The following is a 26,088-nucleotide window of genomic DNA, read 5'->3' on the forward strand; positions in this document are numbered from 1 at the left end:
TGCCCTGGCACCTAGACTGGTGTGCTGAGGGGGTTGTGAACAAAGGGCAATTGTCAAACCTACTGAAGAACTGGTTTAACTCATTAGACCATTCATGGCTGCACCCTGAGACTCTACAGCCAGGCTGATTGAAGCCAGTTATGTTCTTCATGCTTCTCCACACCTCCCATGTGCTACTCTGCCCAAGCTTGTTCTCCAGCTCTCTCCTGTATTCATCATTAGCCATTTCAATCTTCTCCTTTAGTTCCCTCTGCACATGTTTCAATTCCCCATCTCCTGATCTAAAGGCTCCCTTTTTGTGGTTCAGAAGAGCCTTTAGATCACTGGTGACCCATGGCTTGTTGTTAGGGAAGCAGCGAACAGTCCTTGAAGATATTACAGATGATGTAGCCAGTGGCACAATCATTACATCTGTTAATGTCCTCCCCATATTGTTCACAAAGCACATTCCAGTCAGTAACCGCAAAGCAACCCTTCTAGGCTTTGATGGCCTCTGGAGACTACTTCTTTACTATCTTGGTGGTAACTAGCTGTTGCTGTACTTTGGGCTTATACAAGGGCATGAGGTGAACCAGGTTGTGATCTGATCTTCCAAGTGAGAGGAGAGCTATGGAGCTGTATGCATCTTGAACATTTGCGTACAAGAGGTCCAGTGTTATCAACTGCTAGCATCCTGATCTTCGCCCCCCCCCAACCCCTGACTTTCCACCAACCCCCCCAGTCATCTTGGATCACCTTCACTACTGAGCAGGTGAGAAGGGCTCTGGGGAAACTCAGCCATGTTAAAGCATTGGGACCGGATGGTGTGAACCCCAAGGTCCTGTAGGAGTGTGCTGAGCAGTTGTGAGGAGTTCTCCAGCGCATTTTCTGAGTCTAAGTCTCAGTCTGGAAAAGGTCCCGACTGTGGGGGGCGGCGGGGGGAAGACATCTGTGGTCCCAGTTCCCAAGAATGGCTGACTGAAAACCTTGGATGAATACTGTTCAGTGGTCCTGACCTCGTACATCATGATGACCCTAAAGAGACTGGTCCTGACTCACCTCCGATCCCTGGTCAGAACAGCACTCAATCCCCTATAGTTTGCCTACCAGGAATACATTGGAGTCGATGATGCTGTCATCTACCTGCTGAACAGAGCCTACTCCCATTTGGATCAGCAGGGCGGTACTGTGAGAATCATGTTTTTTGATTTTATTGCCTTCAATACCATACAGCCCTCATTACTGTGGGGAAAGCTCCGGTCAATGCAGGTTGGCACTTCCATTGTACTCTATAATGGACTGGCAGACCATTCTGTGGCTTCAGAGCTGTGCATCAGGCATGCCTATAAGCAGCACTGGGACCCCACAGGGTACTGTATTGGCTCCCTTGCTGTTTGCTCTGTATACCTTGGGTTTTAGATACAACACTGAGTCATGTCATTTGCAGAAATTCTCTGATGACTCAGCAAAAGTTGGGTGCATAAAGGGACGACGACGGGATGAAAACAGGGCCCTGGTGGAGGGCTCTGTCAAATGGTGCAAGCTGAATCATCTCGAACTCAACATCAGTAAGACAAAGAGATGGTGATGGCAGCCTGCACTGCTCCCTGTTACTATTAGTTGTGAAGATGTGGATGTGGTGAGGACCTACAAGTATCTGGGGGTGTACCTGGATGACAGATTTGAGTGGAACACCCACACAGAGGTTGTATACAAGAAGGACCAGAGTCACCTCTGCTTCCTGAGGAGACTGCGGTCCTTTGGAGAATGCAGGCCTCTCATTCACATGTTCTACCAGTCTGTTGTTGCCAGTACAATCTTCTATGTGGTGGTGTGTTGGGGCAATGCCATACGGGTGATGCCAGCAGGTTCAGTAAACTGATTAGCAAGGCTGGCTCTGCTATAGGAATAAAACTGGACACATTGGAGCCTGTGGTAGAACAAAGGACCCTCTGGCAATTCCGGAATTTTTTTTCCACCCTCTGCATGCCACCTTGGCTGAACAGGGGAGCACTTTTAGTAATAGACTAAGACAACTGTGCAAAGAACGCTATGTGAGGTCATTCTTACCCATTCAACTCTATAATGAGTCAACCTGTAGCCGGGGAAGTGATGACCCCTCCTGTTAGAATGTTTGGGGTAACTTTTTTAAAAATTCTTTCTTACTTCTCTTCTAATATTTGTATATTAGGCACTTGTAATGCAACTGTGACACTGTAATTTCCTTTGGGATCAATAAAGTATCTATCTATCTGTCTAATGGCAATCACATTTGCATAGCTCAGTCATGGGAAATGGTTATTTGTGTCTGCTCTATGCCAGAGTATCACTCCCTGCACTTGTATTGCAGGTGATTGATGCCAGTTTGAGTTTTAATTCTCTGCTTAGTGTCATTTCTCTACAAGTTTCTATTATGGAGTATGCGGAATCTAATGGAAGGGTAAGACATGGTCGGGAAGACTGGATTCCAAAGTCACTGCTCCATTAACTAGGGATGATAACAGCCCTGGTCAATTGACCCCTCAGTTCAAGGTGGACCGGAAATGAAAATGTAAAACAAACTGCAGATATTGGACCCATGATGTTGTGCCCACCTTTTAACATTCTCCAAGATCAATCCAACCCTTCCCTCCCACATCGTCCTAAGAATCAGCCATCTGCCTAAGAATCTCTAAAACATACCCAAATGTATCTTCCTTTACCATAACCCTGACAGCAATTTCTACACACTTACTGTAAAAATGAAAAAATAAATCTTCCTCTGTCACACACCTATACTTTCCTCCAATCAACTTAATATTACGCCCTCTTGTATTATTTATTTCCACCTTGGGAAAAGTTTGTTGGCTGTCCACTCTATCTAAGCCTTTTATCATCTTACACACCTCAATCAAGTTATCTTTCATCCTGCAATAAAAACAATGTTGGAAACACTCGGTAAATCAGGCAATATCTGTGGGAAGTGCAGCAGCTAGTGTATCAGGTCTGGGACCCTTCGTAGATAGAGTGGCTTGCTGCAAGGATCCTGAGTGTTCATCTGGTGGGACAACTCCCCTCCTAATCACTCAGTCTTACATTGGAGTCTGGTGTCACCTTAAGATGGAACAAGTCAGGATTGAGATACAAGGCTAAGAGATTGAATCAGTGGCTGAAGTCTGTCTACAATTTGAGTTGTTTTTTTCTTGATATGTGCCTTTCACAAGTGCATCATCTGTCATGTTAAGGTTTCCAAAACAAGTTCAAAAATAATATTCATTTGATGTTTGTAAATGAGGATCACATAAAAGTAACAGAAAAAGTTTGAACAAGTTAGGACTTTATTCCCTAGAGACAGGGAGTTTTGACGGAGGTATACTAAATTATGAGGAGCATAGATAGGGTAAATGCAAACAGGCTTTTTCCACTGAGATTGGGTGAAACTAGAACTAGAGGTCATAGGTTAAGGTGAAACATTAAGGGGAGCCTGAGGAGGACCTTGTTCATTCATTGGGTAGTGTGAGTGTGGATACAGTTTGATTGCAACATTTAATAGAAGTTTGGATAAGTACATGGACAGAAGGGGTATGATGGGCTATAATATGGGTGTGGGCCGATAGGTGTAGGTATAATAACAGTTCACCATTGACTAGATGGGCTAGAGGGCATGTTTCTGTGCTGTAGTACTCTGACTTTCTGACTGTAAAAGAAGGGATTCCCTCTGGTAGCCATTTGGATGGCATAGGTGCCTATCAAATATTGAAGGTTCAGGGCCACCTGAATTCCTTCAAAGTATGTGTGGCTGTGCGATGGCAAAGGCTTTGGTGTCACACGTGTGTCACCCTAGAGAGTGGTTCATGTTGTTAAAGAAGAGGAACTCGCATAAGGAAGATTACAACAGGCAAGCAGGCACTGTAAAGCAAACAGACTGAGGCAGTATTATGGTGATAACACATTTCAAGCGGATGGCTTCCTTTATCTGGGCAATGCACACATCTGTAGGTTTTAAAATTCCAATGCAAATGTTTGTCTCTTTGAACATCTTTATTTAAACACATAACACTATAGGGGCTTGTCCTCTCCTGTCCAGAATTACATGGAAATCACAGGTCAGAAACAGCTATTCAATCCCATTATTTTATCCAGGTGCTTTTACGCCAAGTGATTCATTCTGAGTTCCCATTATCTTTTAAATCTCCTTTCCTTCAGCTACCAGACTTACCTCTTCGTTAATTTTTGCGTATAATTCAGTATCTCGCCATTATCTTAAATCTTTTTTTAAAAATTGCATCTATGCCTCTTTGTTCTTGGCTCTTGGAGACTTACATCGACAATTTAAACAATTCAATGTAATCACTTCACAATCTTTCTTGTTCAGCTGTTATGATCCTGAATCTTTAAATAATATTTTTTGGCAGTATTTCCCCACGCTAGATGGTGTCTCGATAAATCTGTTCTGCTCCATCTTTATTGTCAAAATCAGAATCAGATTAATTATCACTGTCATATGATGTAAAGTTTGTTTTGCAACTTTAAAAACCTAAAAATCTATAAATTACAAAAATAAAGAAATAATGAGGCAGTGTTCATTGGTGTATGGAGCGTTCAGAAATCTGATGGCACAGAGGAAGAAACTGTTGCTGGATTATTGAGTGTGGGCTTTTAGGCCTCTGTACATCCACCCTAATGGTGATACCCAGAAGAGGGCATACCCACCCCCCCCAATGGTGAAGGACCTTGATGATGGATGCCACCTGATCCCTCAAGTTTTGCACAGATTCTCTATGGGATTGCCACACTCCCCTTTATCCCTCTCTATCAACCCTGTATTTATCTGGCTTTTCTTCCAAATGACCTGAACAATTTAAGCAGTTACTTTTACAGCCCCCACCCCCCCCCGCAAGCCAGACCCCTGCACCATTTTTCAAAACAAAGCATTCAATTTCACATCCACTTACATTTATTTAACTGAAGGTTAACAAGGTAGAACATACAGGGTTAATGGTAAGGCACTGAGGAGTGCAGTGGAATAGATGGATCTGGGAATACAGATACAAAATTCCCTAAAAGTGGCATCACAGGTAGATAGGGTCGTAAAGAGAGCTTTTGGTACATTGGCCTTTATTAATTGAAGTATTGAGTATAAGAGCTGGAATGTTATGATGAGGTTGTATAAGGCATTGGTGAGGCCGAATCTGGAGTATTGTGTTCAGTTTTGGTCACCAAATTACAGGAAGGATATAAATAAGGTTGAAAGAGTACAGAGAAGGTTTACAAGGTTGTTGCCGGGACTTGAGAAACTCTGTTACAGAGAAAGGTTGAATAGGTTAGGACTTTATTTCCTGGAGCGTAGAAGAATGAGGGGAGATTTGATAGAGGTATATAAAATTATGACAGGTATAGATAGAATGAATGCAAGCAGGCTTTTTCCACTGAGGCCAGGGGAGAAAAAAAACCAGAGGACGTGGGTTAAGGGTGAGGGGGGGGAGTTTAAAGGGAACATTAGGTGGGGCTTCTTCACACAGAGAGTGGTGGGAGTATGGAATGAGCTGCCAGACGAGGTGGTAAATGCAGGTTCTTTTTTAACATTTAAGAATAAATTGGACAGATACATGGATGGGAGGTGTATGGAGGGATATGGTCCGTGTGCAGGTCAGTGGGACTAGGCAGAAAATGGTTCGGCACAGCCAAGAAGGGCCAAAAAGCCTGTTTCTGTGCTGTAGTTTCTATGGTTCTATTCTTATTGTTCATTCCAACATCTCGTCCCCATCACTTTGTCTCTTGAATCCTAATGCAGCGTTTTGACCTGAAATGTCAACAATTCCTTTCCTTGCAGATGCCGTTCAACCTGCTGAGTTCCTCCAGCAGATTGTTTGTTGCTCTAGATTCCAGCATCTGCAAAATTGTATGCATCTTCCTTGTTACATATAATTGTTGGTGTGAACTGGGCTCATGGTTCTGGGGAAATACAGAATGCTGATGTATCAGAAGAGGGACTCATTTGCTCTCTTTCCTCTTTCCCACTTGGACATCATGTTGATAAACTGCAGTGAATTATAGTGGCTCCCATTCTGTGGTATACAGGGAGCATAAACACAAATTGTTAAGTAAGAAACCAGCCATTTGGCCTGACTGCTGGCAATTATGCTCCCTTCTAGCTTATTCACATTGTTCCTTATCCTGCTGTATCATCTTAACCTTCCACCCCTTCCTCTCTTCTGTCTGTGAACTGAACAACACACAAAACGCCGGAGGAACTCTGCAGGCCAGGCAGCATCTATGGGGAAAAAGAAAGTTTTGGCCTGAAATGTCAACTGTACTTTTTTCCATAGATGCTGCCTGGCCTGCTGAGTTCCTCCGGCATATTGTGTGTGTTGCTCGGATTTCCAGCATCTGCAGATTTTCTCTTGTTAGTGATCTGAACAACCTTGTGTAAGTGGAGTCTTGCTTTACATTACTGTTTAAAGTCCCTGTGAAGTAATGCTGGCAAGGTGAGGTCACATTCATGAGCAGGTTTTTCCTCTTAAGATTGTGGAGTACTTTATGGCCAAGTAATAACATTTCAAGCGTGCTTGCTGTTACATGAGAGAACAACCAATTCAGGCAGTAAAATCCTACAACAAGCTATCAAGCTCACAGGGACTTGTGTCCTGATTCTGCATCATGTATGGGATTGTGTTCATGCAAAGTTTCATGGTGACTAATTCAGCCTGAACAAAAAATATCTTGTGGATATGAAGAAGGAATCTTATAAATGAGTCATAGAATTGTAAAGCATAGAAACCAGGCCACTCTGCTAACCATGTCAATACTAGCCCCTTTTCTCATCTACACTAATACCATTTGTTCTGTATCCTCCTAAACCTTGTCTATTCAAGTGACCTGTCTCTGGAACATAGTTATTCCACCTGAATCTACCACTTCTGGCTGTGAGTTCCGGATATGAAGCACTCTCTATGTAAGCATGGGAGGACCTCTACCTCTATCAGGATGCCCTTCATCAATCTTCTTTGCTCTAGGGAAAAGAAATCTTATCTATGTACTTATCCAAAGGTACCTCCTCAACTACTTCCTTTGGCAGTTCATTCCACCCTTTGGGTGAAGAAGTTGCCCCTCAGGTCCGTTTTAAGCAGGAGTTCCCAACTTTTTTTTTATGTCATGGACCAATACCACTAAGCAAGGGCTTTGAGAACCCCAGCTTTTGAGTTTTTCACTTCTCATAGAACATAGAACAGCACAGGAACAGGCCCTTCAGCCCACAGTATTGTACCAAACCAATTAAATTAGTAATCAAATGGCCAATACTAATCTGCCTACACAATGTCCATATCATTCTATTTCTGTCACATTCATGTGCCTATCTAAACATCTCTTTAAAGTCTCCACTGTTTCTTCCTCTACCACTACCCCAGGCAGCCACTTCCATGCACCCACTACTCTCTGCGTTTTAAGAAAAAAATTGCCCCTCATGTCTCCTTTGAACTTATTCTGTCACCTTAAATGCATGCCTTCCTTATTAGACATTGTCTGTCTACTATATCTATGCCTTTCATAAGCTTATAATCCTCAATGAGATCTCCCCTCAGCCTCCGCCGCTCCAGAGAAAACAATCTAAGGTTGCCCAAACTCTCATTTTTGCAATTTCTCTAATCCTGACAGCATTTTGGTAAACCACTTCTGCACCCTCTTCAAATTCTCGACATCCTTCCTATAATGAGGCAACCAGAACCGTGTGCAATACTACAGATGTAGCCTAACTAGTTATATAGCGCTGCAACATAACTTTTTGACTTTTAAATCAATGCCCAGACTAACAAAGGCAACATACCGTTTGCCTTCTTAACCACCCTATCAATCTGTTTTGTCACTTTCAGGCAGCTATGAACTTGGATCCCCAAGATCCCTCTGCTCATCAACACTGTTAAGCCCTTAACAGTGTACTGTCTCTTTACATTTGACCTAGCAAGGTACAACACTTTACATTTGGCTGGGTTTAACTCTGTCTGCGATTTCTCCACCCATATCTGCAGCTGATCTATATCCCACTATAATCTTTGCCAGTCTTCTACACTATCCACAACACCACCAATCTTTGTATCATCTGAAAATTTACTAATCCACCCATCTACATTTTCATCCATATCACTTATAAACTATGATCTACGTAGAGCCATCAAGGTGGCAAAATGGCAACACGGACAAAATCTAGTCACAACTCTGCGACAATGACACATGCAACATATGGCAAGGACTGCACACCATCACAGACTTCAAGAGGAAACGCAACGTTACAACTAACATTGCCACCTCGCTCCCGAACATGCTAAATATTTTTTGTGCAACACACATCAAAGTTGCTGGTGAACGCAGCAGGCCAGGCAGCATCTCTGGGAAGAGGTACAGTCGACGTTTCAGGCCGAGATCCTTCGTCAGGACCTGACGAAGGGTCTTGGCCTGAAACGTCGACTGTACCTCTTCCCAGAGATGCTGCCTGGCCTGCTGCGTTCACCAGCAACTTTGATGTGTGTTGCTTGAATTTCCAGCATCTGCAGAATTCCTGTTGTTTGCGTTTTTAAATATTTTTTGTGCTTGATTTGAGGTTGATAAGACTAACCCTCCAAGGGGAGCCATCAACAAGATCTGTTCCTTGGTCATCTCTGAGGCTGAGGTATGTAGAGCTTTCCAATGCGTCAACAGCCACAAGACAGCAGGGTCTGAAGGCATCCCAGGGCAGGTCCTCAAAGTGTGTGTGGAACAGCTGGCTAGTATGTTTACAGACATTTTTAATCTCTCCCTCTCCCAGTGTGTAGTGCCCTCCTGTTTCAAATCATCCATCGTTGTCCTTGTACCTAAGAACACCAAGGTAGCATGCCTGAAAGATTGGCGCCCTGTTGCACTCACCTCAACTATGAGCAAATGCTTTGAGAGGCCTGTTAAAGACCACATCTACAGCATGCTACCACCCACACTGGACCCCCACCCCCACAATTTGTCTACCAAAGGAACCGGTCTACCAATGACGTCATGGCCACACCACTACACACTGTCCTCATTCACCTGGAGAAGAGGGATGCATATGTTAGAATGCTGTTCCTGGAGTACAGTTCAGCATTCAACACCATAATTCCCTCCAGACTTAACAGGAAGCTTAGAGACCTGTGCCTGCAGCCCGCCTTGTGCGACTGGATTCTGGACTTCCTATTGGATCACCGACAGGTGGTAAGGATGGGCTCCCTCATCTCTGACCCTCAACACAGATGCCCCCCCCCCGGGTTGTGTCCCGAGTCCCCTCCTCTATTCCCTTTACACCCATGACTGTGTTACCACATACAGCTCCAAATTTGCAGATGACACAAAATTGATGGTCTTATTTCTAGCACTGACAAGACAGCCGACAGAGGAGAGGTTAACACCCTGACACAGTGGTGCCAAGATAACAACCTTTCCCTCAATGTCCAAAAAACAGAAAAGCTGATCATGGATTACAGGAGGAATGGAGAAAGGCTCACTCCGATCAGCATCAATGGGACTGGAGCTGAGAGGGTGAGTAGTTTCAAGTTCCTCGGCAGTTTCAAATCCTCGAGACCTTCTACAGGGGCACCATTGAGAGCATCCTGACTGGCTGTATCACCGCCTGGCACGGAACTGCACCAACCTTGATCACTAGGCACTGCAGAGAGTGGTACAGACAGCCCAACACATCTGTGGATGTAAACTTCCCTCCATCGAGGATATTTATAGCAGCAGGTGTGTAAAGGGCTAGAAGATCATCAAGGACACCAGTCCCCCAACCACAAACTGTTTCAGCTGCTTCCATCTGGCAAGTGGCACTGCAGCATTAAAGCCAGGACCAACAGGCTATGGGACAGCTTCTTTCTACAAGCCACGAGGCTCATAAATTCACATGACTGTACGTTGTGATGGAGTCATAGCGCAAAGATTTTTACTCTTTCATGTTGTGGGATGGATGTAAGATTTAAATAAATACATTCAAATTCAAATTGAGTTAATATTTTGGGCCATTGGGCCTTCATTAAGCCTGATGAGAGGTCATTGAATTGAAGTGTAAATCTGCTGAATACCCTCAACATATTCTGGTGTTTTGTTTGCTGAAAACTCAAATCCTTTTGCTCAATTTGTTCTCCAAGTTTCAACACTTGATGTTATTGTGGCTCCAACTTCATTAAGGATGGTAGTCCTCCGCCATAGAGGGCAGCCCTGTAGGGAGGACTACTGTCATTAATTAACAGCTTGCTTTGTCTCAAGTCTCAAAGCAGCAGAAGTTTACAATTTCTGTATTATCAATCCCAGAATCAGGTAAGGTAAACATCAGCCTGTCTGATTAACCTGCTGCAAACAGTCAGCTGGTCAGGCTTTGTCTATTGGGAGAGAAAATAGAGTAAAGTTTTAGGTCAAAGATCCTTTGTGAAGCAGAGAAGAGAAACCTGAGAAGTTCTGAAGAAAAGACTTCTAACTGAAACATTAACTCATTTCCTCTTCGTTCAGAAATGGCCCAACCTGCTGAGTATTTCTAATAATTTCTCTTTCTATTTTAGATTTCCAGCAATTGTACTTTTAAAAAGCTTTTACTAATTTGCTCCATTGTTACCTCTAACTAGTTCAGCAATGATTCGGGTGTTATCTGTTTTGGCCAGGGTACATTCCAAGCTCTGATTCATTCTATAGTCACCAGTTTTGTTGTCCTCCTCTCCATGTTTGATCAAAAGTGTTTTCCCAGATTTCTTTAATCAGAGTCCCAGACACATTGATCTTGATGTATAGGCCCTTGTATCAATGCGGTGCTGTTCAACTGGTATTTATTTGCCTGGCCTGGCCTCTTAATGAATCTTGAACAGCACGACACAGGAACAGGCACTTCAGCCCATGATGCCAAATCAAACTAAATCAATCTACCTGCACATTCTCTGCATATTGATGTGTCTGTCTCAATGCCTGTTAAGCTCCATTACCATGTCTACTATCATCACCACCCTGGTGTATTCCTGACTCCCATCACTTTCTGTAAAAGAAAGATTTATCTCTCACATTTTCTTCATATACGGTATTGTCCCTTCAAACTATGTTCTGTAGTATTTGATATTTTGAGCTCAGCAGAAAAAGGGCTCTAACTATCCAACATATCTATAACACTAATTTTATGAACCAGTACCAGGTCGTCCCCCCCCCAACCCCAGCATCCTCTGCATCAGATAAAACAATTCAAATTTGTCCACCCTTTCCTTATAGTTCATACCCTCTAATCCAGGCAGCGTCCTTGCAAACCTCTTCAGCATCCTGTCCACATCCTGCCTACAGTGGGGTGACTAGAACTGCACACAATACTCCCAAGTGAGGCCTAATCAGAGCTTTACACAGCTACAACATGACTTGATGACCCTTTTATACTCAGTGCCTTGACTGATAAAGGTAAGCATGCCTTTTGCTGCCTTCACCACCCTATCTTCTTGTGTTGCCCCTTTTAGGGGGCTATGGACTTAGGCCCCCAAGATCCCTCTTGCAACACATTCTCATACTCTTCCCATTTTAAGTATTCCCAAATTGCCCCAATCTTTTGCATGTTGCACACTGTCATGCCGTTTGGATGATGAACTTATTAACACTGCTTTTTTTTTTCAGTTGTTTACACAGGTCAGCTCTGGGGAATGTAATTTTTAAAAATGGCGAGGTTTGAGACTTACCAGGAATACCAGAGGCTTGTGGGGGATGAGTATGAAGAGGATTCTCCACCTGGTGAAGATCTATTGGTTCATGTTCCAGAGGGACTCAAAGGTACAGGGCTTAATTCTGTCTTCTATTTTTGCCCTCTGATTTTTTTTAAAATTACTGTCATTTATGTAATCACTACAGCTCCTGTTGTCTTGAGATATTTAACCATCTTCTGTGTGCTATGTAAAAAAAATTGCCAAATTTCTACATGTGTGTCTTTCCCTTTTGTTGAGAAAAGAGGGTTCACATGACAGAAAATCACAATATAGATAGTTTTCTGGAAATACAACTCACGGGACTTGACTATACCTCAATCACGTCACCTCACAGCTTCCTTCACTCCAGGGAAATCAGACTAGACTATCCAATCTGTCCTAATGACAAAAGCCTCCAATCCAGGTAAAATTCTCACAAACCTTTTCTGTATCCTCTCCAGCTTAATCAAGTTGTTCCTGTAGTGTGGCGACCGGAATTACACACAGTAATTACTCCAAGTGCAGCCTAAACAACACTTGCACAACTGTAACCTGATGTCCCAACTCTTATACTTAGTGCTTGAGCCGATAAAGGCAACAATGCCATATGCCTTCATCACAATCCACTCTATCTGTGTTCCCAATTTCAAAAAACCCTTGGGTCTCTGTTTAACAATATACTCCTGTTATTTACTTTACATGTCCTGCTCTTGTTTAACTTCCCAAAATGCATCACTTTGCCCTTGTCCAAGTTAGATTCCGTCACCTTTACCTTGGGCAACCTTCTTGACTGTCCACCACACCACCACTTTTGATGTCCTCTGCAAACTCAAAAATCATGCCAAATGACTTATTTGAGATTTCTAACATCACAATATAGGCTACAGGGACCCAACCCCAATCGCTGTGCATACTAGTGGTCACAGGTCTCCAACTGAAAAGCAATCTTCACTACCACCTTCCCCCTCCTTTCACCAAGCCAATTTTGTATTTTATTAGCTAATGTACCCTAGAACCTTTGTCTTCCAACCTTCCAGAGCAATCTACCATGTGGACCTTGTTACAGTCCATGTAGACAATGTCTACTGCTGTCCACTTGTTAGCCATCTGTGGACTCCTCTTCAAAAATTCAAATCAAATTCCTGCACACAAAGCCATGCTGACTAACCTTCACAATGCGAAGACTAATTTTCACAAAAGCAGATAAATGCAGTCTCTCAGAATTCCATTCGGTAGTTTTCCCACCACTGATGTAAGGCTCACAAACCTGTAGTTCCCTGATTATCCCTGCAATCCTCCTTAAATAAACACATAACATTATTTATGCTTCAGTTTTTCAGATTTGGGTCTGAGTCCATCTGGGTAGAACTCAGCAAAAGGAGGGGTGCAATCATGCTGATGAAATTGTACTACAGACCACCCCCCCCCCCCATAACCATCAGGACATCGAGGAACAGATATGTAATGGGGTTAAGGAAATGTGTTTTTTTTTTAAAAAAAGGCTTACTTCCATGGGGGATTTCAACTTCACTAATATAAAATATGACCTCCTTGGTGCAAGGGGTTTAGAGGGGGCAGAATTTATTGTGTATCCAGGAAGGTTTCTCAAATCAATTTGTGAACGGTCTAACGAGAGGTGGGGCTGTACTGGACCTGGTGTTGGATAACAAGCCTGGCCAGTTGACTGACCTTTCAATGGGTGAACAGTTAGGGGACAGTGACGACAACTCCTTAACTTTCAGGATAGCTATGGCCCTTTTGGGAAAGTTTTAAATTGGAGTAGGGCAAATTATGAGGGCATTAGGCAGAAACTGAAGTGTTAATTGGCAAGTTCACATCAGACATGTGGAGAGGTTTAAAGATCAATTGCACAGAGGTATGTTCCTGTCAGAAGGAAGGATGGGGATGAAAAGCTAAGAAAACCTTGGATGTCTAGAGAAGTTAAACGAAGGGTCTCGGCCTGAAACGTCGACTGCGCCTCTTCCTATAGATGCTGCTTGGCCTGCTGCGTTCACCAGCAACTTTGTGATGTATGTCTAGAGAAGTGATGAATTTAGTCAAGAAGAAAAAGGAGAAGTACGTATTGTTTTGGAAGTTAGGATCAAACAAAACACATGAGTATTAAGAAGCCAGAAAAGAACTAAAGAAGGGAATTGGGAAAGCCAGGAGGGGTCAGGAAAAATCCTTGGTAAGTAGGATTAAGGTGACTCCCAAGGAATTCTATACATACATTAAGAGTAAGAGGATAACATGGGAGAGGATAGGACCACTCAAGGATAAAGGAGGGAACATTTGCTTGGATGTGGAGAATATGAGTGAAGTATTTAATGAGTACTTTGCTTCAGTATTTACCAAGGAAAGGGATATGGACGACTAGGAGATCAGTGTTGAGTACATGCATATAGGGTGTTTAGAGATCGAGGAGGAAGCGTTCAAATGAGTATTAAGGCGGCTAAGTCCCCAAGCCTGTTGGGATTTACCCCAGGTTACTGAAGGAGGCAAGGGATGAGATTTCTGTGCTCTTGACCAGTATCTTCGTGCCCTCTCTAGCTACAGGCGAGGTCCCAGAGAGCTGGTGAGTGGTTAATGTGTATCTCTATTGAAGAGGGGAATAAGGGAAAATCCTTGGAACTATAGGCCATGTAGTCTCATGTCAGTTGTAGGGAAATTGCTGTAGAAAATTCTTATGGATAGGATATATGTGCGTTTGGAAACCGATGGCCTAATTAGGGAGAGCCAGCATGGGCTGTGTGTGGGGCAGGTTGTGCCTTACCAACTTGATTGAGTTTTTTGACAAGGTGACATGAGAGATTGATGAGGGTAGGGCAATGGATGTTGTCTGCATAGATTCTACTAAGGCATTTGACAAAGTCCTTCATTGGAGGCTAAACCAGAAGATTAAGATGCATTGGGTCCACAGTGAATTGGCTGTTTGGGTTCAGAACTGACTTGCGCAGAGAAGACGGTGGGAAGTGGTTTGAAGGGACTTAGTCGAGCTGGAGGTCTGTAGTTAGTGGTTACCGAAGGGATCTGAGCTGGAACTGCTGCTGTTTGTGATGTGTATAAGTGAACTGGGTGAAAACGTAGATGGGTGGGTTTGTAATTTTGCAGATGATGCCAAGATTGGGGGAATTGTGGGTAGTGTAGAAGACTGGCAATCAATCCAGCACGATATAGATCAGTTGCAGATATGGGCTGAGAAGTGGCAGTTGGAGTGTAACCCCGATAAATGTAGGGTATTGCACCTTGATAGGGCAAATGCAAGGAGACAGTACGTTGTTTAGAACAAGTGTTGCTGGTAGAGGATCTTGGGATCCAAGTGCATTGCTCCTTGAAAGTAGTTACACAGTTTGATTAAGGAGTTTAAGAAGGCTTATGAAATACTTGCTTTTATTAGTTGAGGCATTGAGTTTAAAAGTCAAGAGGTCATGTTACAACTTTGAAACTCTGGTTAGGCTACGTTTAGTGTATTGCATACGTTTCTGGTCTCCCCACTATCGGAAGGATGTTGAGGCTTTGGAGAGGGTGCAGAAGAGGTTTACTGGGATGCTGCCTGGTTTAGAGGGAATGTTCTATCATGAGAGGCTGGATAAACTTGGGTTGTTTTCTCTAGAGCAGTGGAGGCTGAGAGGAGATCTGATAGAGATCTATAAGATTATGAGAGGCATTAATAGGGTGGACAGAGTGTGTCTTTTTCCCCGGGTAGAAGTGTCTAATACCAGAGGGCATACATTGAAGGTGAGAGAGGGTAGGTTCAAGGGGGATGTGAGGGGTAAGTTTTTTTACTCAGAGTTGTGGATGCCTAGAATGCGCTCCCTGGTATAGTGGTAGAGGCAAATACATTAGAGGTGTTCAAGAGATGTTTGGATAGGCACTTGGATAGAGGAATGTGGGCATGGTGTAGGTAGGAGGGTTTAGTGTTTTGGATATTTTTGATGTGCTTTTTAGCTGGCTCAGCACGACATTGGGGACCAACTGGCCTGTTCCTGTGCTGTATTGTTTTATGGTCTATGTTGAATACCTCTGCTGTGGCTAACGAAGATACAAAAATCTCTATGGAGGTCCCAGAAATCTCCCTTTTTCTTTCCTATGATGACATTGAATACACCAGGTTGGGTTCTGGAGGTTTCCACCTTTTATGCATTTCAAGATCTCCAGCACCTTCTCCTTTCTATTGTTAAAATGTTCCAGGCTATCACTTTCTACACAGAGCACTGTGGATGCAGAAATCAGAGTCAGAAAAAACAAATTAGTAGATGGAGTAAGGCTCAAAAGTTGGGGTAGAAAATAATCTGCAGGTCCTCTGGGTTAGGTAGGAAAGCTGGTGAAATGTTGGCCTTTATTGTAAGGAGTATGGAGTATAAAAATAAGGAAGATTTGAGACAACTGTAGAAGGTAAGATGATACCGCATATACATACAGTTCTGGTCTCCATATGATGTGCTTGCATTAGAGTCAGTACAGAAAAGGTTCACTGAGTTTATTCCTAGGACAAAAGGAAGGGGTATGAGCTGACACTTGTACTGTGTGAATAAAAATTGATCTTGTATAAGATTCTGAGCAGGTTGAGCAGGATGCCGAGAGGCTGTCCCTCCAGTGGAGCCATCAAGAACTTGAGAGCATAGTTTCAGAATGCAGGACCACAATTTCAGATGAAGATGAGAAGTGATTTGTTCTCTTGGGCACTTGTTCTCTTGGACTCTTTACAACAATCTTCACAAAAAGAACTGTGGAAGTAGTCATAGAATATCTTCAAAACTGGTTTGACAAAAATTAGGAGAAAGTCGTGAGAGGAAAGCAGGGATGTGGTGTTGAGGCTACTATTGAATCAGCCATGATCTTATGAAATGGATCAGGTTTGAGGGCCCAGTGTGCCAGTCCTGCTTCTGTTCCTTATGTTTGTCTGCCTAAGAGATGAAAGCTCTTGCTCATAATTAATCTGTGCTGGGGGCAATGATTAATTACAGTTGTATTCTTTTACAGATTCATGGCATCACATTAAGAACCTGGATAACTTCTTCACAAGAATATCCTTTCTAGTCGGGTATTAATTTAGACTTGGCAGTGCATTTAGGAAGTGAAGCCTCTCCCACACACCAAAGTGATTCCTCTGAGCAGGAGGTCAAACATGGAGGGGAACGACCAGTGTTTTCATGGGGGCAAAGAGTGATGCTGGTACTGGAGGGAAAGGGGCATCTCAACAAACCATCCACCTTTGGCAGTTTCACCTAGGATCTTTCAACTAACTGGGAACCAACAATACTGGAGTGGAAGTAAGTCATTCTCCTGTGACCCAGCTTCGACCAGGAGCTTAGGTGCTGTCTCTGGCATTTGCATTTAGTTTGTGTCCAAAGTTCAGGTAAATTTACCATCAAATTACATATATGTTGCCGTATATTATCTTTGAGATTCATTTTCTCACAGGCGTTTTGTGTTGTTCCTTTTTGCACCTTGTGGCGCATTGGGCGCCGTTTTTACCATTTCAGTAGCACTTGACTATTTTTTGAGGCCAAGTTGTTATCTGGAGCTCAACCAAGCACGGATGGAAAGCGTGCAAGGAGCTGTCCAGATTTGAACTCGGGACCATTTGCCTCGAAGTCCAGTTCTGATGCCACGACACCACCAGCTGATTTTGCAGCCATTTACAGGGAATAAAATATAATAGAATTTATGGGAAAAAACTACACATCAACAGATAAAGATTGACAAACAACTAATGTGCAAAAGAAAACAACTATGCAAAAAAGAATTTTGTGAACATGGGTTGTAAGGACATTGAAAGTGAGTCTTTAATTCAGAGTAATAATGATTGAAGTTATCCACGCTGGTGCAGGAGCCTAATGGTGAATATGCAAACTCCTAAGAAAGAAGATGTGTTGTTGTGCCTTCATTATGTTGGCACTTGGGTGTTGGTCCTAGGACAGAACTATGTCAAAAAATTTAAAGCTACTGATCCTCTTCATCTCCAATTTCCCTAATGAGGACTGGTTCATGGACTCCAGCTTCTTCCTCCTGTAATCCAAGTGTGTTTCACCTCCCCCCGCCCCCCCCCCATGTTTCACATTCTTCCAGTGGCCCCATGATGTGTTGGATGGTTAATGAGCCATAAATTGCCCTGGGTGTAATTGGGCAGCACATGAATTGGTGAGGTTTGTGCAGGAGGATAACGTGGAGTCTAATAAGTACATTCTGAAAGCTGGATGGTGAGCTGAATATCCCCTGGTTTTGTAACAAGTAATATGAAAAAAGGGAAATCATTGCTGTTTGTAGAGAGATGTGTGTGGTCGAAGGGCAGAGGGGTAGGGATGATGGTTTCTGATGAAAGTTCTCGGCCCTCCAACGGTACTGCACTCCCTCAGTACCACACTTCCCACAAAGTGACACTCCCTCAGTACCACCCTTACCACAGTGTGACATTCCCTCAGTGACACTTCTCCAATACCATTCCCCCCCAATGCAATGCTCCCTCAGTATTGCTCTTCAGTAGCACCGCTTCCAGTGTGATGCTGCCTCAGTACCACCCCCCTACAATGTGACACACTCTCAGTATTGCCCTTTCCCTCAGAACAGCGCCTCTCAGGGTATAACACTCACTCAATACTGCCCCTCCCATAGCATGTTACTCCTTCATTGTCAAGTCTGGCGCTTTCCCATCTATACTACCACTCCCACAGTTTGGCAGTCCTTCTGTGCTGCTCTGATGTGCCTATGAAGATTTTTTTCTTCAAGAAAAGGACTTGAGTCCATAAGATTCTGATTAGTAGGTGAGGGAACTGGCCTCTTTCCCTTTTGGAAATGAAGATGGGAAGTGACCGGGGTTCACCTTTTACCATCCTGGTAGTGACATTGCGCTCAGTGGCCATTTTATCAGGGACCTCCTATAGCTAATAAAATGGCTGTGTATGTTCATGGTCTTGTGCTGCTGTAGTCAAAGTTTGAAATGTGTGTTTAGAAATGCTCTTCTGCACACCATTGTTGTAAGGCATGGTTATTTGAGTTACTGTTGCCTTCCTGTCAGCTGGAACCAGTCTGGCCATTCTTCACTGACTCTCCTCAAGGTGTTTTCACCCACAGAACTGTTGCTTACTGGATGCATTCACACCATTCTCTGTAACTCTATTTAACTAAGGGAATATGATGATATATTTTGTTTTGTTTTCTGCACCATTCTCTATAAACTCTAGGGACTGTGGTGTGTGAAAATCCCATGAAATCAGCAGTTTCTGAAATACTCAAACCATCCCATCTGGCACCAACAATTATTCTACGGTCAAAGTCACTTGGATCTCATTTATTCGCATTCTGATATTTGGTCTGAACAACAACTGAACCTCTTGATCATGTCTGCATGCTTTTATACATTCAGTTGCTGCCACATGTTTGATTAGATAGTTGCATTAATGAGCAGGTGTACAGGAGTATTTAATAAAGTGGCCACTGAATGGTCTCAGTGACAAATCTCATTTAGATCTCAGTTTACGTGAGGAAACCCCCTTTGTGGGGAACCGTTTGAACTAGGGTCCAAAGTCTTGCTTCTCTTGAGCATGTGTCACCTCTCACATGGTGTGTCTGTTTCTCTGATCACAGGTGATGTGTTAATCATTAATTCATCAACAATGACTATAAAGACTCCCCCATAGACGATGCAGATATTTATCCACAAGCGATATGCCCTGATTTGAGACGTGTACAACTCCACACTTATCACAATCTCTACAGTGTTCATTGAATGCATGTCGAACCCAAAACTTCAGAGTTGGGAACCTGGGAATGAGGCCATGCATAAATCAATGGATGGTTTCAGTGCAATTCCATGGTCCACTTAAGTTAAACCATAAGATAAACAGAATTAGGCCATTCATTTGACCAATATTTTGGCAAATTGATTGCACAAACAATAAATTTGTAAGGTTAAACCTGCAATAACAACTATAATTTAGCTGTAATTTGCCAAAATATTACAAACAGCTGCTTGGTGGATAGACGCTATTTAAGAAAATTAGAAATAGAAACAGAATTAGTCCATTTGGGTTCTTGTGCTTGTAACACCATTTGTTAACTGCATTGCCACTTTGAAGACAATATCTCAAATTAGACCCAACCTTTTGGGAAACTTTGAGTGGTTTTCCATAAACAATGATTAATGCTAAGTTGATTTATTAAGATTAAATATGTAATTAACTTTTGTTGAAATGGATAGTATAAGGGATATAATTTTTACATAGTGGGTGGTACATATTGTAATCAACTGCCAGAGAAAATGATTAACAACTACATTGGATACATTTAAGAAATACGTGGACAGTTATATGGATGACAAGAGTTTGGAGGGTTATAGGTCATGTGGGAAATGGGATAAACTTAAATATACATCTTTTTTGGCATGGACACATATGGGTTGAAGAGTTTTTCCCTATGCTGTACAACTTCATAGCCTCTGTATGAGAACAGGCTGGGTATATGGTATGTGGTCACATATCGGCTCTAAGTTTTACATGTCAGAACAAACATCACCTTATTGTCAAGTACTTTTGCCCTGTCCACTGCAAAATGTAGTATCTCTTGGTGCCTACCCATTTCAGTGCGACTTCCCATTCACATTTTGACATGTCTGTCCACAGCTTCTACTGCCATGATGAGACCAAGTTCAGACTGGAGACGCAGCACATCATATTAATCTGATGGCGAGAAGATCAATTACTTTTACTCCCCCATTTCTCCTTCTCTCTGTTTCTATTCCCCATTCTGGTTCTCCTCTCACCCACTCTTGTCTCCCCACCAGCCATCACCTCCCTCTTGTTCCCCTTCTTGGAACACCATCCTCTCCTATTGGATTCCTTCTCCTTCAGCCCTTTACCTCTTCCACCTATCCCTTCCCAGCTTCTTACTTCACCTCTCCCCCACCGCCTTTCCCTTCACCTGGTCTCACCGATCACTTGCCAACTTCTACTCCTTCCCCTCCACTCCACTTTCTTATTCTGGTTTCTGTTCCTTTCCTTTCCTGTCCTAATGAAAGGTCTTGGCCTGAAGCATCAACTTTTCCTCTCCATTAGTCCTGACTGACTTGATAAATTTCTCCAACATCTTGTGTATGTTGTAACCTTTTAAATGGAACTTTGACCCTGGACCATTTCAGGAAGTATTAAAGCAAATGGCCAAAAGCATTGTCAACGTGGCAGCTTTTCTGGGATCCAGAAAGTGAAAACAAGTAGCAGAGCAGTTTGGGGATGGAACACCAGAACTTGGTACTGTTTGGTTGAGGTACAACTGTCATAGGTGGAGCAATTGACCTCAGGAATATGCAAGAGGCCAAAGTTGAGGTGCAGAGGTTACAAAGGGTTTTGGGATAAAAGAGATCACAGAGATCACAAGGATTTAAAACCAACATGGAAAGGTTTAAAACCAATGATGAGAATTTTTAAAAATCAAATTGTTAATTGACCAAATACCAATCAGATGCTAAATGAGGACATCAGTACCAGGGCTTTGGATGAGTGCATTGGCATAATTATGACCAGCAGCACCAGTAAATGGACAAATCCACAGTTCAATCCAGAAAAGGGTGAAGTCATTCACTTTGGAAGTATAAACTTAAAGGCAGAGTCCTGGGTTCATACCAGGATTCTTAATATTAAGGAGGAAGAAAGGGATTTTGGATTTCCTCAAAGTTGCCGTGCAAGTTCACTCAACTTCACTTGCCCTATCACTGAACTATTCCCACAACCTATGGACACGCATTCAAGGACTTTTCATCACATGTTCTCTATTTACCCCCTCCCCCTTTCTTTCAACCTAGGCCTCCCATCCCGTGATCCTCTCATATCCCTTTTGCCAATCTACTTTCCAGCTCTTAGCTTCATCCCTCCCCCTCCTGTCTTCTCCTATCATCTCGGATCTCCCCCCCCCCCACACTTTCAAATCTTTTACTATCGCTTCTTTCAGTTAGTCCTGACGAAGGGTCTCAGCCCGAAACGTCGACTGTACCTCTTCCTATAGATGCTGCCTGGCCTGCTGCGTTCACCAGCAATTATTATGTGTGTTTCTCTATTTACCGCTTATTTTCTTATTATTTTGTTTTTTTCTTTTGTTTTTTCACAGTTCATTGTATTTTGCACATTGGTGCTTGCCCTTCCTCTGGCATGCTGTCTTTCATTGAATATTTTATGGTTCTTAGATTTGCTGAGTATGCCCGCAAGAAAACAAGTCTGTGGGTTGTATATGGTGACATACATGTACTTTGATAATAAATTTACTTTGAACTTCAAATTGATGGGGTGGTTAAGAAGGTGTATGATGTGTTGATCTTTATTGGTCGGGGTATAGAGTTCAGGACTGAGGTAATGTAGCAGCTCTATATAACTCAGGTTAGACCATACTTGGAGTATTCAGTTCAGATCAGTTCATTACAGAAAGGATGTGGAAGAGAGAGAGGGATATACCAGGATGCAGTTTGAATTAGAGAGCATGGCTTGAGCGAGCTTTTCACTTTGGAGCGAAGGATGATGAAAGGCAACTTGATAGAGGGGTAACTTTGAAGGTATGAGACGTGAATTAGCTAAGATAGACTGGCAAATGACACTTATTAAAGGATTGACGGTGGATATGCAATGGCAAGCATTTAAAGGTTGCATGGATGAACTACAACAATTGTTCATCCCAGTTTGGTAAAAGAATAAATCAAGGAAGGTAGTGCACCCGTGGCTGACAAGAGAAATTAGGGATAGTATCAATTCCAAAGAAGAAGCATACAAATTAGCCAGAGAAAGTGGCTCACCTGAGGACTAGGAGAAATTCAGAGTTCAGCAGAGGAGGACAAAGGGCTTAATTAGGAAGAGGAAAAAAGATTATGAGAGAAAACTGGCAGGGAACATAAAAACTGACTGTAAAAGCTTTTATAGATATGTGAAAAGGAAAAGACTGGTAAAGACAAATGTAGGTCCCCTACAGACAGAAACAGGTGAATTGATTATGGGGAGCAAGGACATGGCAGACCAATTGAATAATTACTTTGGTTCTGTCTTCACTAAGGAGGACATAAATAATCTTCCAGAAATAGTAGGGGACAGAGGGTCCAGTGAGATGGAAGAACCGAGCGAAATACATGTTAGTAGGGAAGTGGTGTTAGGTAAATTGAAGGGATTGAAACCAGATAAATCCCCAGGGCCAGATGGTCTGCATCCTAGAGTGCTTAAGGAAGTAGCCCAAGAAATAGTGGATGCATTAGTGATAATTTTTCAAAACTCGTTAGATTCTGGACTAGTTCCTGAGGATTGGAGGGTGGCTAATGTAACCCCACTTTTTAAAAAAGGAGGGAGAGAGAAACCGGGGAATTATAGACCTGTTAGCCTAACGTCAGTGGTGGGGAAACTGCTGGAGTCAGTTATCAAAGATGTGATAACAGCACATTTGGAAAGCAGTGAAATCATCGGACAAAGTCAGCATGGATTTGTGAAAGGAAAATCATGTCTGACGAATCTCATAGAATTTTTTGAGGATGTAACTAGTAGAGTGGATAGGGGAGAACCAGTGGATGTGGTATATTTGGATTTTCAAAAGGCCTTTGACAAGGTCCCACACAGGAGATTAGTGTGCAAACTTAAAGCACACGGTATTGGGGGTAAGGTATTGATGTGGATGGAGAATTGGTTAGCAGACAGGAAGCAAAGAGTGGGAATAAACGGGACCTTTTCAGAATGGCAGGCGGTGACTAGTGGGGTACCGCATGGCTCAGTGCTGGGACCCCAGTCGTTTACAATATATATTAATGACTTGGATGAGGGAATTAAATGCAGCATCTCCAAGTTTGCGGATGACACGAAGCTGGGTGGCAGTGTTAGCTGTGAGGAGGATGCAGAGTGACTTGGATCGGTTGGGTGAGTGGGCAAATTCATGGCAGATGCAATTTAATGTGGATAAATGTGAAGTTATCCACTTTGGTGGCAAAAATAGGAAAACAGATTATTATCTGAATGGTGGCCGATTAGGAAAAGGGGAGGTGCAACGAGACCTGGGTGTCATTATACACCAGTCATTGAAAGTGGGCATGCAGGTACAGCAGGCGGTGAAAAAGGCGAATGGTATGCTGGCATTTATAGCGAGATGATTCGAGTACAGGAGCAGGGAGGTACTACTGCAGTTGTACAAGGCCTTGGTGAGACCACACCTGGAGTATTGTGTGCAGTTTTGGTCCCCTAATCTGAGGAAAGACATCCTTGCCATAGAGGGAGTACAAAGAAGGTTCACCAGATTGATTCCTGGGATGGCAGGACTTTCATATGAAGAAAGACTGGATGAACTGGGCTTGTACTTGTTGGAATTTAGAAGATTGAGGGGGGATCTGATTGAAACGTATAAAATCCTAAAGGGATTGGACAGGCTAGATGCAGGAAGATTGTTCCCGATGTTGGGGAAGTCCAGAACGAGGGGTCACAGTTTGAGGATAAAGGGGAAGCCTTTTAGGACCGAGATTAGGAAAAACTTCTTCACACAGAGAGTGGTAAATCCATGGAATTCTCTGCCACAGGAAACAGTTGAGGCCAGTTCATTGGCTATATTTAAGAGGGAGTTAGATATGGCCCTTGTGGCTAAGGAGATCAGGGGGTATGGAGGGAAGGCTGGGGCGGGGTTCTGAGTTGGATGATCAGCCATGATCATAATAAATGGCGGTGCAGGCTTGAAGGGCCGAATGACCTACTCCTGCACCTATTTTCTATGTTTCTATAATAAGATAAGAGGCATAGATAGAGTGGACTGTCTGAGACTTTTTCCTGGGGTGGAAATGGCTAATACAAGAAGGTATAATTTTAAGTTGATTTGGAGTAAGGTATAAGGGGTATGTCAGAGCTAGTGCTCTTACACAGTACGGTGTGTGCATGGAACATTGGGGGCTGTGGTAGAGGCAGATACATTAAGAATATCATTTATGAGTCTCAGATAGGGACATGGATAAAAGAAAAATGGAGGGCTATGTGGAAGAGAAGGGTTAGATCGATCTTAGAGTAAGTTAAAGAATTGGCACAACATTATGGGTCAAAGGGCCTGCACTGTGTTACTCACTTCTATATTCTATGTACAATAAGCAGGTGTAGGGCAGTCACTCAGTTTCATAAAAGCAGATGTAGGCAGTCTTTGTGATGACACAGAAATAAGATCTGAACTTTATCTCAGTGTTGTTTATCACACCAAGGAAAATAGAATCAGAGAATGAGGAACAAAATTTGTTGTAGGGTCCCCAAAAAAATGAGAAGGCATTGGGAGATCTAGGGACTACAGTTGTTGGAATCTGAAGCAATGCACAAGATACTAGAAGAACTCAGTGCATCTCCAAAGGGCAGCATCTGTGGAGGGAAATGGGAACTTGACATTTTGGGTCGAGACCCTTCAGGACTCTAATGGAAGATCTAATCTGCTTACTCTCACTATGGGGAAGGGAGTGGTCAGGCAGTGATATTACAGAGGGGCACGCTATCATAGCGGTTATCATAACTTTGTTACAGCACCACCTTGAGTTTCCTTCCATATTACAAAGATGTGCAGGTTAGAGTTAGGAAGTTGTGGGCGTGCTGTGTTGATGCCAGAAGCATGGTGACACTTGTGGTTGCCCCCAGCACATCCTCAGACAGTTGGTTGCTAACACAAATGACACATTTCACTGTATGTTTTGATGCTTTGGTGTACATGTGACAAATATAGGTCATTTTAAATAAGACAAGACCATAAGACGATAAATCTTTCACATCTTCCCAAAGTAGCTTCTAGAGATATACATAGAAGGGTCTAGTAGGGTCCTCTTGGGGTCATGAGTCGAATTAGTTTACTGAAGTGATTAAACGACATTATTTTAATTCAGAACATTGTCCTTGACATGGACTGATGTTCAACCAACCAATAGTCTTAATTTCAAAGTTCTTATTGTTGGATCCTTCTGTGGCTTTGCTTCCTCTGATTTATGGTGACTTTCTGCACATGAGATTTCTGTGCTCTACTGCCTTCAGGTCTGTCTTGGTTCTTCAGGTAAATTAAAAGAACTGACATGCAATATAAACAGAAATAACTTGTACTATAATATTTGTGGAAAGCAGTCTGATTATTGGCTTCACTTTTATAGAAATGACAGATTTAAGGAAGGGGAGATCATTTTTGCTTGCTTCCATGAATAGAAGGTTTTTATTTACTTTGACAAGTTATCTGTTTTATTAATGCAATAGATTGGTTTATTTATGTCATGTGAAAACTGGCCAAGGCCACACAATTAAGACTGTCATATTTACTTATTACAACACAAAGTGAGGCAGTTTGACCCTTGAGGTCCATGCCAGCTGCTAATAGAGCAAACTCATCAGTTGCCTTCCTCTGTTTCACTGCTTCCTGTAGCTTATTCTCATCACATGTCCATCACTTCCTCTTTGTCCTATATCGTGACAATTGTTGA

General features: G+C 42.8%; 1 protein-coding gene across 4 annotated transcripts in view; it reads left to right on the forward strand.

Annotated features, from left to right (window-relative positions):
• atg9b (autophagy related 9B) overlaps positions 1-26,088 on the forward strand; it is a 73,824-nt gene that overhangs the window by 1,854 nt on the left and 45,882 nt on the right. Inside the window, exons 2-5 of one of the 4 annotated variants that reach the window (XM_063061049.1) lie at positions 8,555-8,623; positions 9,333-9,498; positions 11,593-11,745; positions 16,641-16,684. In XM_063061049.1, coding sequence (XP_062917119.1) covers positions 11,634-11,745; positions 16,641-16,684 — 156 coding nt within the window. In that variant the 5' untranslated portion in view covers positions 8,555-8,623; positions 9,333-9,498; positions 11,593-11,633. Of the gene's footprint in view, positions 1-8,554; positions 8,624-9,332; positions 9,499-11,592; positions 11,746-16,640; positions 16,685-26,088 lie in introns of those variants that run through there. The other 3 variants (XM_063061057.1, XM_063061040.1, XM_063061065.1) reach the window with 3 other exon arrangements.

The sequence above is a fragment of the Mobula hypostoma genome, chromosome 1 (genome assembly GCF_963921235.1).
Source record: "Mobula hypostoma chromosome 1, sMobHyp1.1, whole genome shotgun sequence".
In the NCBI taxonomy this organism is placed as follows: domain Eukaryota; kingdom Metazoa; phylum Chordata; class Chondrichthyes; order Myliobatiformes; family Myliobatidae; genus Mobula; species Mobula hypostoma.